We start from the raw sequence: 11,041 nt of genomic DNA on the forward strand, positions 1-11,041 counted from the left end.
GGCATAAATATATCCCTTTCCATTTGGGAACTTGGGGCAAAGGAGGCTCCATCACATGGATTTCTGTTACTTTACATTTTACATTCTCTGCTTCATCAAGCATGCCAGCAAATGGAGCCACCAGACAAGTCCGCCTATTTTAATCATGGAGATTCCAATGATACTGGATTCTGTGATCTATTCTAATGACATTGCAGTAGATGCAGATAGAAGATTCTGTATTCAGAGCACTGGTTGGCGCTCAGCATGGTGATGTTTGTCATGCTCATTGTGGTGTCGTTGCCTCGTGCAGTTGGTGATGCTCAGAATATTAACTGTGGGAACTGGCATCCCCAGTCTGTTCATCACAAGTACTATCAGCCTGGAGATTTCATCATTGGAGCCATTCTCTTTCAAAATGTCTTCCTTAACAATACAAACACTTTCAATCAAAATCCATCTCATCCTCAACTTGGCAGGTCTGAAAAAATCCCCCCCCCCCAATAATATATCTCTATGCAGAATATATTCTCTGTCAAATCAGTCTCATAGAAAGGTCTTGGCTGAGATGCATCAACAATAATGTCTATTGCTAGAAGTAAAACTAGATTAAGTAGTACCCATCCCATTCCCACCCAGGGGTTTATGAAACAGAAACATGCACTTTGCAACTCAGGCCCCAGCTCTTCAATATCAGAGCAAGGAAAAGGAGAAGTAGAATGTGGGAACTGCACAGGGGTCTTATGTCTTCTTTGAAAAGAGCGGGTCAAAGTCTCCCAATAGAGACAGAATATGCTGCATTGGCCAGCATCAATGAAACAAATGGAGGCTTCAAGAAAGAGGTGACATTTTTAATCCCTACGCGAAAAGCTACTTAGAATGCATTGAGGCTGTGAAATGAGCTGAAGTATTTTCTTCATTCATTTAGTGTTGAAAGTGAGAGCAAACGTTGCCCTTTCAGTTCAATTCAAAACTGGGCTCTAGGAAGGGAAATTCTCCACCACCATCAAAAAAGAAAGAAAAGAGCTTGGTTCATTCCAAAACCAAACAAAACAACAAACCCTCTGTTGTGCCATGAGTGATCTCTAGGAATTCAATGGTATTATATCCCTCCTTCCTCCCCACTGTCTCTCTCACTCATGATTCCATATTATGCTAACTTAAAATAATAATAATAATAATAATAATAATAATAATAATAATAATAATAATAAAATAATAATAATAATAATAATAATAATACAGGTATTTATATACCGCCTTTCTAGGTCCTCAGATTTATCCTCAGACTTTATTCAAGGCAGTTTACGTAGGCTGGCTAATTTAAATCCCCGTAGGGATTTTTACAATTGAAGGAAGGCTCTATCTTTCAAGAGCTACAACAATTCAGATGTTTCGTTCTGATCTGGCCTCCATCCTGGCCTCCATCCTCCCATGCTCAGAGCAGATGGAATAACTCGGCTCAGCTTGTCAGCTGCTTCAAGGTTGCACGATGCCGGTGGCCTCGAACTGGTGACCTTCAGATGTTATCTTCAGGCAAACGGAGGCTCAACCCTCTAGACCAGACCTCCTGCCCATTGCCCACTGCAACTCTCTCTCTCTCTCTCTCTCTCTCTCTCTCTCTCTCTCTCTCTCTCTCTCTGTGTGTGTGTGTGTGTGTGTGTGTGTGTGTGTGTGTGAGAGAGAGAGAGAGAGAGATGATGTACTTTAGGATACTAATAACACTTTTATTCATATGCATTTCCATATGCCCTATTCAGGCTCCATGTACCCTATTCTAAATACATCCCTAATTAAAATGGGAAACACAATTATCACATATACTTTGTTTGTTTTGGTCTTTACATTGATATAGCTTAGCTGTCCTGTGAGACAATGCAGAATATGCCAACGGCCTAAAATCTCTTTGTAGTATGTTTATTCAGAACTACCAGCATGTCCTGGCTTTGGAATTTGCTGTAAAGGAGATCAATGAAAATCAACACTTGTTGCCCAATCTGACCCTGGGATTCAGCATCTATGACAGCTATTTGGAGGCAAGGTGGACCTATCAGGCCATTTTGCAACTTATTTCCCCAAAGGACAGGTTTGTTCCCAACTACAAGTGTGACATTCAGGGCAATCTAATGGCCGTCACTGAAGAACTGACCTCTGACATCTCCCATGAAGTACCAGAAGTTTTGGGCAGCTACAAGATTCCACAGGTAGGATGTATGAACAATAATATACAATTTGCAGGAGCATTTTCCTTTGAGATCATTTCATTGAACCCAATGCCAACTTACACACTCTACGACACCAGTTCAGTGATAAGTAATTCATGTCCTTAGTTCCCTCCATTTACACTGTGAAAGATCAAGTGAACCTGATTCCACTGGCAAGAAGTGAATTTTTCACTGCTCTATCAAGTTTTTCATTTTTCACATCAGTTACTCATATTTGTTGTCCAAAATATTAGTAGGTAAAGACATCTTGTGTGGTCACTATTTATCATTTACTTTTTTTAAAAGCTCGATATACATTTCCTAACACATAGGAGAACATACTTATTCAAGAACTGTTCTTTTTTTGTGTGTAGACTGTACTCAGCCCCCTTGGAGATTTGATTGGGAGGCGACCTAGTGACATGCAACAAGGAGAGAAGGTGGTACCTTTTACTCAAGGGGCACAGTGAGGGACAAGCACTCCTAGCTGCTTGAGCTCTGCTTGGAGTCTCTTGCAGCTTCATTTGGAATTGTAAGTCCTCCATCCAAACTGTCTGGACTCCTTGACTTCTTCAGGGATTAGTAGTGATAAACTGGGATTATCAGGAGATGATCTGCAGATTGGAACAACAATGAGAATACCCAAGTATCAAGGGGAAAGATACAGTGGGGGTTAGTGAACTGTTTCCACAGAAAACTGCACTGAAACGAGGACCTGAAGGAGCAAATTGATGCCTCAGATTTAAGCAGACCCAAGCAGGCATCAGAGGCTTATCCCTGGGCAAGGCAAGAAATTCTCCCTTCAACGTCTGCCTCTCACAGAAGGATACAGCGTTCAATTCAGAAGAGGGGTTGAATGTTAGCATACAGGGTTAGCTTCATAATTACAATTTTCAAAATGCAACAAAATATATGTATTTCTGCTCTCATTCTGTTTTCTCCTTGATGATTTTTTCTCCTTGGTGATTTCTTTCAGACATAGAAAAAATACATGTTGGTTTGAAAATTCATCCTATTTATTCCCTCCGTCTCTATTTAGCTGCTGTATGGTTCTGCTGGAGTTTTAATGGATAAGAATCCAGGATTGTTTGTCTACAAGGCAGAACCAAATGGAGTCCATCAGTACAGGGGGGTACTCCAGTTACTTCTGCATTTCAAGTGGACATGGATTGGATTCATTGCTGCAGATGACATGAGCCTACAGCGGTTCATGGAGGTTATGTTCCAGGAATTTTCAAATCATGGCATTTGTTTTGCCATCCTGGAATCATTCAACTGTTTAGCTAATCAAAAATCTGCAATGAAATTTTATGATAAAATAATGTACCACAGTGCCAATGTATCTGTCTTCTGTGGAGACATTCATTCCATACAGTGGTTGAGATGGCTATTAGATATAGAAAGAAAACTCACAAATCACAGGCCAAGAGGTAAAGTCTGGATTCTGACAGCACAGATGGAGGTAAAATATTCTGCCCCCTACCATGGTTGGGATATTCAAGACTTGCATGGTTTGTTATCATTTGCAACCCACTCCAATGAACTTCCAGGATTCCAACATTTTATTCAAAGTAGAAACCTTTCCATTAATAAAGATGGTTTTCTCAAGGATTTCTGGGAAAATGCATTTCAGTGCACATTCTCCAGTTCTCCTCTGGGGGACACAGAAAAGGCTGCCTGCACTGGAGAGGAGAGGCTGGAGAGCCTTCCAGAGTGTATCTTCCCAATGAGCATGACAGGCCAAAGCTACACCATCTACAATGCTGTCCATGCTGTGGCTCATGCTCTCCATGCCGTGTACGTGTCTGAATCCAATAATAGGGCAAAGATGGAGGAAGAGAGAAGGAAGTTTCAGAATCAGCAACCATGGCAGGTAACATGTAAGCATGTCCATGCACTATCTGCAGCACTATAAGGGCTGTTCCCATAATATTGATAGTAATGAATACCATGTAATCAGCTGGAGGGGGAAAACCCCTCACATTTGACATTGACTTGTCTGCAGCAACAGCTACCTTTTCAAACAGCTACCTTTTCAAACTGGGGCATCGCGACACCACAGCCTGAGGGCCCTGGCCCGTAAGGGGTGGGGTTGGGGGGAGGCAGTGATGCAATTCTCAGGATCACATCACTAAGGGGACTGCAGGGACTGGCATTAACTTACCAGTCCCTGCAGCAGCCTCCCAGGGGTGCGGGGAGCCCTGTTCAGGGTTGCGACTGTCTGCAGGGCTCCCCAAAGCTTTGAAAGTTAAAACGGTGCGATTGCACCCCGCCTCCACAAAAGAGGACAACCGTTCACTTTTTAAGCTTCGGGGGGCCTGCAGAAGATTGCACAGGGCTCCCCGCACTCCCGGGAGACTGCTGCAGGGACTGGTAAGTAAATGCCAGTCCCTGCAGCCCCCTTAGCAATGCGATCCTGAGGATCGCTGCCTCCCCCCCTTCCCCACAAGGACTTACTGTGGCTCAAACCCTCCTAGAGAGTTTGAGAACCACTGGATTAGAATTACGGCAGCAATTGCTTTAGAGTTTTACCTTTTATTATTGGTATTACTAACAGAAATATTGTTTCCATGCAGTCCTGGAGCAACTCAAAAGCTCCACCCAACCACATGAGGTTTATATATTCTTAGAACCAATCACAATAAGCAAAACTGAATACATCCCCTGGATTGGATAAAATCCTAACTTAGACAAAACTTCCAAAAACACCCTGCTGCAACATCAGCTAGACCTATTCCATTATGACAAATGACTTCAGGACTTTCTACCATCTTAACCTTTTGTTTAATCCACAAGTTTCTGCCAATAAACACCTCTCCTAGGGTCTTGATGACCCATGTACCCTTGTACAAAACACATATCCAGGCTAAACCTATTTCCCAAATGACTGGTTTCATAAAAAATTTTCGGCATATATTTGTTTCCCCCACCTTTATGAAGCAGGGGGTATTTTAACTATTTAGAAATTTTACCTATTTATACCTATTTACCTATAAGCCTCTTCAGTCTTTAAGTTATTTGACTATTGTGACCCTGTATGTATATAACCTAGAAGGTTTTAACTTAGGTCTCTTGCAGGTAACTTTATTTTCTACCTGTCTCATTGACATCAGAAGTAGGGGTGACACCGGATCAATTCAGAGGTCTGGGATAAGCAATGAAATCGTCATCTAGCTGCCATAGGCTTCCCCTCTGATGGGCCTATGTGGGAGGAGGAACCAGGCACCAGAACAACCTTATAATGTGACCAAGAAAGAGCCAGGAAAAACAGGGTTTCTTGCTCCTTTACTGTCCCTCAGTAATGCTATTCCTTGGTGCCACAACTCGAAAGCTCCCTGAAGCATCGGTTCCCAGTTTTCTCTTCCAGCTTTGACTCCTCCTGCTTTCTGCCCTGATCCTAGGCTTCAGCCTTATAGTCCCCAGCTGTACTCCCTCTTCTCCAGTCTGAATTTTCAACCTCCTGCTCTGACTTTCGTTCCCATCTTAGCCCACACTCCACGTACTGAACCTCAGGCATCGAATGTCACTTTCCTTGGCAGCTGGAAATAACAGTTAATCATCTGTTTTCTAGATTAAAAGAATATTCGATCCATTAAGGGTATATTTTCTACCTCATTGGGGAAGTTTGAAGTTCTCATTGTCCAGTTGCATCTTTTTCTTCAAAAAATTTTCTTTCCCTTTTAAATTTAGCTCCACCACTTCCTGAAAATGGTGACCTTTAACAACAGTGCTGGTGATCGGATTTCCTTTGACCAGAATGGGGAATTAGATGCTGGATTTGACATTACAAACTGGGTCACATTCCCAAACCAAACAGTCACTAAAGTCAAGGTGGGAAGGCTGGATCCCCAGGTTCCTCCAGATGAAGCCATCATTATTAATGAGGATGCCATTGTATGGCACAGCTGGTTCAACCAGGTAGGACTTAAATGTCAGCAATGGTAAGGAGAGAATTCCCTTATCCAGTCGGTAGGGTTGCAAAACCTTAAGGATTGGTCTGGAATCTCATGAAATCGGCCTCAAACATCTAGTAACTTCTGAAAGCAATTCTGGAGCTTTTGACATGATGCTTGGCTTCACTGCATGACAAGCAACTCTGTATCTTCTGCTGGAGCATAGTTCTCTGTGCCCAGTTCCATATTAGCATCCCTCTCCCTCCCCCATGAAAGACAAAATACCGGGGGGACTGCTTTATGCCTGTTGGTTTCTTTAATTCTCATTGTTTTTAAGTTTCTTAAACCATTCAGTAGGGCTTCCAAGAGCCCAGTCCTATCCAACTTTCCTGCACTGATGCAGCCATACCAATGGGACATGTGCTGCATCCTGCAGTAGGGAGGCAGTCATGGAGCCTGCTCAAGGTAAGGGAATATCTTTTCTTTTATTTTGAGGCTGCATTGCAGTTGCACCAGCACTGGAATGTTGGATAGGATTTGGCCCCAAGTTTATTAACTAGTGAAGAGTGATGGATGCCCTTGAGCTACTGTTCCATGGGCTTCTCTCACAACCTTTGAAGTGGAGAAAATCTGCCCCTTTCCATTTGTTTAACATCTATATCAAATCTACTCTGTTTTCATTCACAGAAGACAAATTTGCTAATGTTTTTGAACATCTCAACAGTTCTTCATGTAACTGTCAGCTTCATATTAACTGTCAGCTGCTGTCGGGCAGCACAGTCCTAAGCTTCCCGGTGCCCAGAGGAACAGCAGAGCCAAAATGGCAACCACTGTATCTTGCGGGTGCTGGGAAGCCATTGGAGGCCTCCACCAGTCCCACTCCACTCCTAGTCCATCTCAATCACCTTTGGATAGTCCCCTTCCAGTGTTTGTCCAGCACTGGCACTCCTGCCTTCCACAGTGCCATAAATGTGCTCTATCACCCATTTTGAAGACTTAATAATGGGCACACCGTGCTTAGACATCTATCAGCATCTTATTGCAAACTATTTTTCATCTTCAAGATTCCAAGTTCATTGTTCTGAAGCTAAACATTCTCTTCTTTCATTGGTGGATTAGGTAGAACCCTTTTCTGTGTGCAATGAAAACTGTTATCCTGGATATAGAAAGATAAAGAAGGAAGGGGAGCCATTCTGTTGCTATGATTGCATCCCATGTCCGGAAGGGGAGATATCTGACCAGAAAGGTAGTGTTGCAGTGTACTGAGAGCCCAATCCTGAGCTCTGCGTGCTGGCTTAGTGCCGGTGCATTTTCGTAAATGTGCCATAAGGCATGTTTGTAAGACCTAATGCAGGGCAAGCACCTGTGCTAGCCGAGCACTGGTCGGTGCTGGGCTAGCACTGGGCGGGTGTCTGCTACTCAACAGTGGAGTAGCGGAAAGGAAAGTGGGGGCGTGGGGGGAAGCGGGGAGGATGTGTTCCGGGGAGGGGAGAAGCGAGCAGCACATGCCCCGGGAGCTTAGGATTGGCTTCTAAAACATTGAAAAGATTGACCATCATTCCGAGGAATTGGAAAGAATGATTTATGAACAGATTGAGGTTATTGGATAATTTCTTTCTTGAGTAGTGTTTTACCAATTCACAAAAAATTGTGTGTGGGCATCAGTGAAGCACTGTGTAACCCGAATTTTGTTTTGCAGTTTATCTCAATCGAGATGAATATGCTGTAAGATGATTTTGGAAGACTTTTTTTTTTTAAAGATGTAAATGAGCAGCACTCATATTTGGAATGAATGAAACCAGATTCACATGGGATCAATCTATCTTGAATGTCATTCATTTCAAAACAAATAACTAAATGAACACCAAGAATCAGTTTCAGAAACATTGATGTTCTTTTTTTCAGGAGGCCTGTCCTTTGCTACACTTGCAAGTATGAAAGATGGTTTTTATTCCCCTTTTTTTCTAAGACATAACAAAATACCATGAATGCAGAAATGAAAATGGAATTAAGATCAAAAATTAAAAATGAAACAAATTATATTATTTTTTGTATACAATATTGTGGATATTATATATAATATTTGTACACGACATTTTGTTTTTAGTAATTTTAAATAATGAAAAATATTCATTTACTCCAAGGGTAAAACACATGCCATGCAACCTGGCTGTGCCAACCCAGGTTAGGATTGGGCTGTTAGACTTGGTTAAATCTGAAGGTTCCATCAATAGTCTGAGTGGCCCCAGCACTGACGCCTGAGCAAAGCTATGGTACTCAGGGAGCTATGGTACTCAGGTCAATGAAAGTGTCGACCCAATGTGCGGCGGCAGTGAAGAAGGCCAATTCTATGCTTGGGATCATTAGGAAAGGTATTGAGAACAAAACGGCTAATATTATAATGCCGTTGTACAAATCGATGGTAAGGCCACACCTGGAGTATTGTGTCCAGTTCTGGTCACCGCATCTCAAAAAAGACATAGTGGAAATGGAAAAGGTGCAAAAGAGAGTGACTAGGATGATTACAGGGCTGGGGCACCTTCCTTATGAGGAAAGGCTACGGCGTTTGGGCCTCTTCAGCCTAGAAAAGAGACGCCTGAGGGAGGACATGATTGAGACATACAAAATTATGCAGGGGATGGACAGAGTGGATAGGGAGATGCTCTCTACACTCTCACATAACACCAGAACCAGGGAACATCCACTAAAATTGAGTGTTGGGAGAGTTAGAACAGATGAAAGCAAATATTTCTTTACTCAGCGTGTGGTTGGTCTGTGGAACTCTGGACTGGCCTGGATGCCTTTAAAAGGGGATTGGACAAGTTTCTGGAGGAAAAATCCATTACGGGGTACAAGCCATGATGTGTATGTGCAACCTCCTGATTTTAGAAATGGGCTGTTCTTATGTTCTTATGAAAGTTATTGACTGTGGTAGTCAATCCCTCCTCTCTCACCCACAAATTATGTCTTGAAGGAAACAACACAATGTGGTGCATTTGATTATTGTGTCAATACCTTTTTTCAGACATGGCTGACTGTTTCACATGCCCCAGTGATCAATATCCGAACAAGGACCAGACTTCCTGCATTCCCAAAGTCGTTGTCTTCTTGTCTTATGAAGAACCTCTGGGTATCGCTTTAGCCATTTGTGCACTTTTGTTGGCATTGGTCACTGCTCTGGTGCTAAGGTTGTTTGTGAAGCATCATGACAGTCCCATAGTCAAAGTCAATAACCGGAGCCTCACCTATACACTCTTAATTTCTCTCTTGCTCTGCTTCCTTTGTCCTTTGCTACTTATTGGCCGACCTGAGAAGGTGACGTGTATCCTTCGCTACACTGTCTTCGGCATCAGCTCCACAATGGCTAATTCTTCTGTAATGGCAAAAACAGTCACAGTGGTGCTTGCATTCAAGGCCACACGGCCTGGGTCCACACTGAAGAACTGGGTGGGGAAAAGATTAGCCAACTCCATTATTATTCCTTGCACTATATTTGAAGTAGTCATTTGCATTGTAAGGATGGCTATCTCTCCCTCATTCCCAGAAGCTGACATGCATTCAAGTCATGAAGAAATCATTTTGGAATGTAAGGACCCATCATCAACTGTATTATTCAGTGAAATGGCATACTTGGGATTTCTAACCATTGTCATCTTCATTGTAGCTTTCTTTGCTCAGAAGTTGCCATGTGCTTTTAATGAAACCAAATTTATCACTTTTAGCATGGTAGTGTTTTGCTGTGTTTGGTTGATCTATTATCCGGCCTTCCTGACCAGGAATGGAAAAAGTAGAGAGGCCTTCGAGATCTTCTCTATCTTAACCTCCAGTGCTTCATTGCTGGTCTTTATGTTCTTCCCCAAATGCTACATTATTTTGTGGAGGTCTGAGCTGAACAGCAGGGAACAATTAAGAAAGTGGAAAAGCTGAAGAAATGAAGAATAGAGTATTGCTCTTTTGCTGAGTCTGGGAGCATGTGGTTTACATGGCACTCTAAATTCTGTGATTAATTTTAGCACTCATAATTAAAATCAATGGGTATACTGGCCATAAAATTCCAAATGAACTACTGCTGTTTGGTGAATTAAAAAGCAACATTTCGTCCTACAATCGTGGGAGCTGGTTGGCAACCTTCAGTCTCGAAAGACTATGGTATAAGCCTACAGCACCCGGTATTCCCAGGCAGGCTTCCATCCAAGTACTAACCAGGCCTGACCCTACTTAGCTTCTGAGATCAGATGAGATCAGGCATATGCAGGTAGATATCAGGCAACAGTAGATATCGCATCCAAAGGCAAAACTCAATGAAATGTTCCCAGATGGGAGACACAGTGCTACGTTTTGCAGGTGCCTCAACAAGCTGTGTAAAATACACTTCCCCCTCACCATCAGAGCCATTCCAGGTCCCCGCGGAGTATAGCAGGTGGCGGGAGCCCCTTGCAGCTGAGGCTGCAATCTCGGCATGCTATGCATGAAGCAGTGGCAGGAGCCTCCTTTCAGCCGCTTCAGATGGCAGGGTGGCTGGGGGCGATTGGGTGAGGTCACGGCGGCCATTTTAGGGGCCGCATGGCACCACGTGGCTGGGAGAGCCTGGTGCCATTTTCCTCCTCCTGCTCTGCCCCCACTGGGGGTTTTCAGAGCTGCTGCCAGGGCCCAGTAGGCAGGCAGAGTCCTTGTTTGGGGGCTGCTTCGGGGGAATTTAGGAGGGTGCTTTCAGGCCCCTCCCCCACTGTTTCTTCTTCTGCTTGTAACCGGAGTCCCTGAGTGGGGGCTGCTTAAGAGGTTTTTGGAGGGTCAAATTTCACCCCCCCCATGCCTGCTCAGTGCTTGTGGCATCTTCACTGGGGGGCATCTCTGGTGGGGCAGGAAGGCCCCCCTCACCCCTCCCCTGCCCTGCTCAGGTGCTCTACTCGGTTGTAAGCCCTTGAGCAGGCACAAGAAGGTGGCAGCAGGGTGATCCCGAGCATC

General features: G+C 43.6%; 1 protein-coding gene across 1 annotated transcript; it reads left to right on the forward strand.

Annotated features, from left to right (window-relative positions):
• Nucleotides 1-246: 246 nt before the first annotated feature.
• LOC136652435 (vomeronasal type-2 receptor 26-like) lies at nt 247-10,003 on the forward strand. Its single transcript, XM_066629374.1, has 6 exons — nt 247-458; nt 1,892-2,183; nt 3,223-4,056; nt 5,874-6,101; nt 7,196-7,322; nt 9,102-10,003. Exons 1-6 carry the CDS (start codon nt 247-249, stop codon nt 10,001-10,003), a joined length of 2,595 nt encoding a protein of 864 aa, XP_066485471.1.
• The last annotated feature ends 1,038 nt before the right edge of the window (nt 10,004-11,041 follow it).

This window comes from Tiliqua scincoides, chromosome 5 (genome assembly GCF_035046505.1).
Source record: "Tiliqua scincoides isolate rTilSci1 chromosome 5, rTilSci1.hap2, whole genome shotgun sequence".
In the NCBI taxonomy this organism is placed as follows: Eukaryota; Metazoa; Chordata; class Lepidosauria; order Squamata; family Scincidae; genus Tiliqua; species Tiliqua scincoides.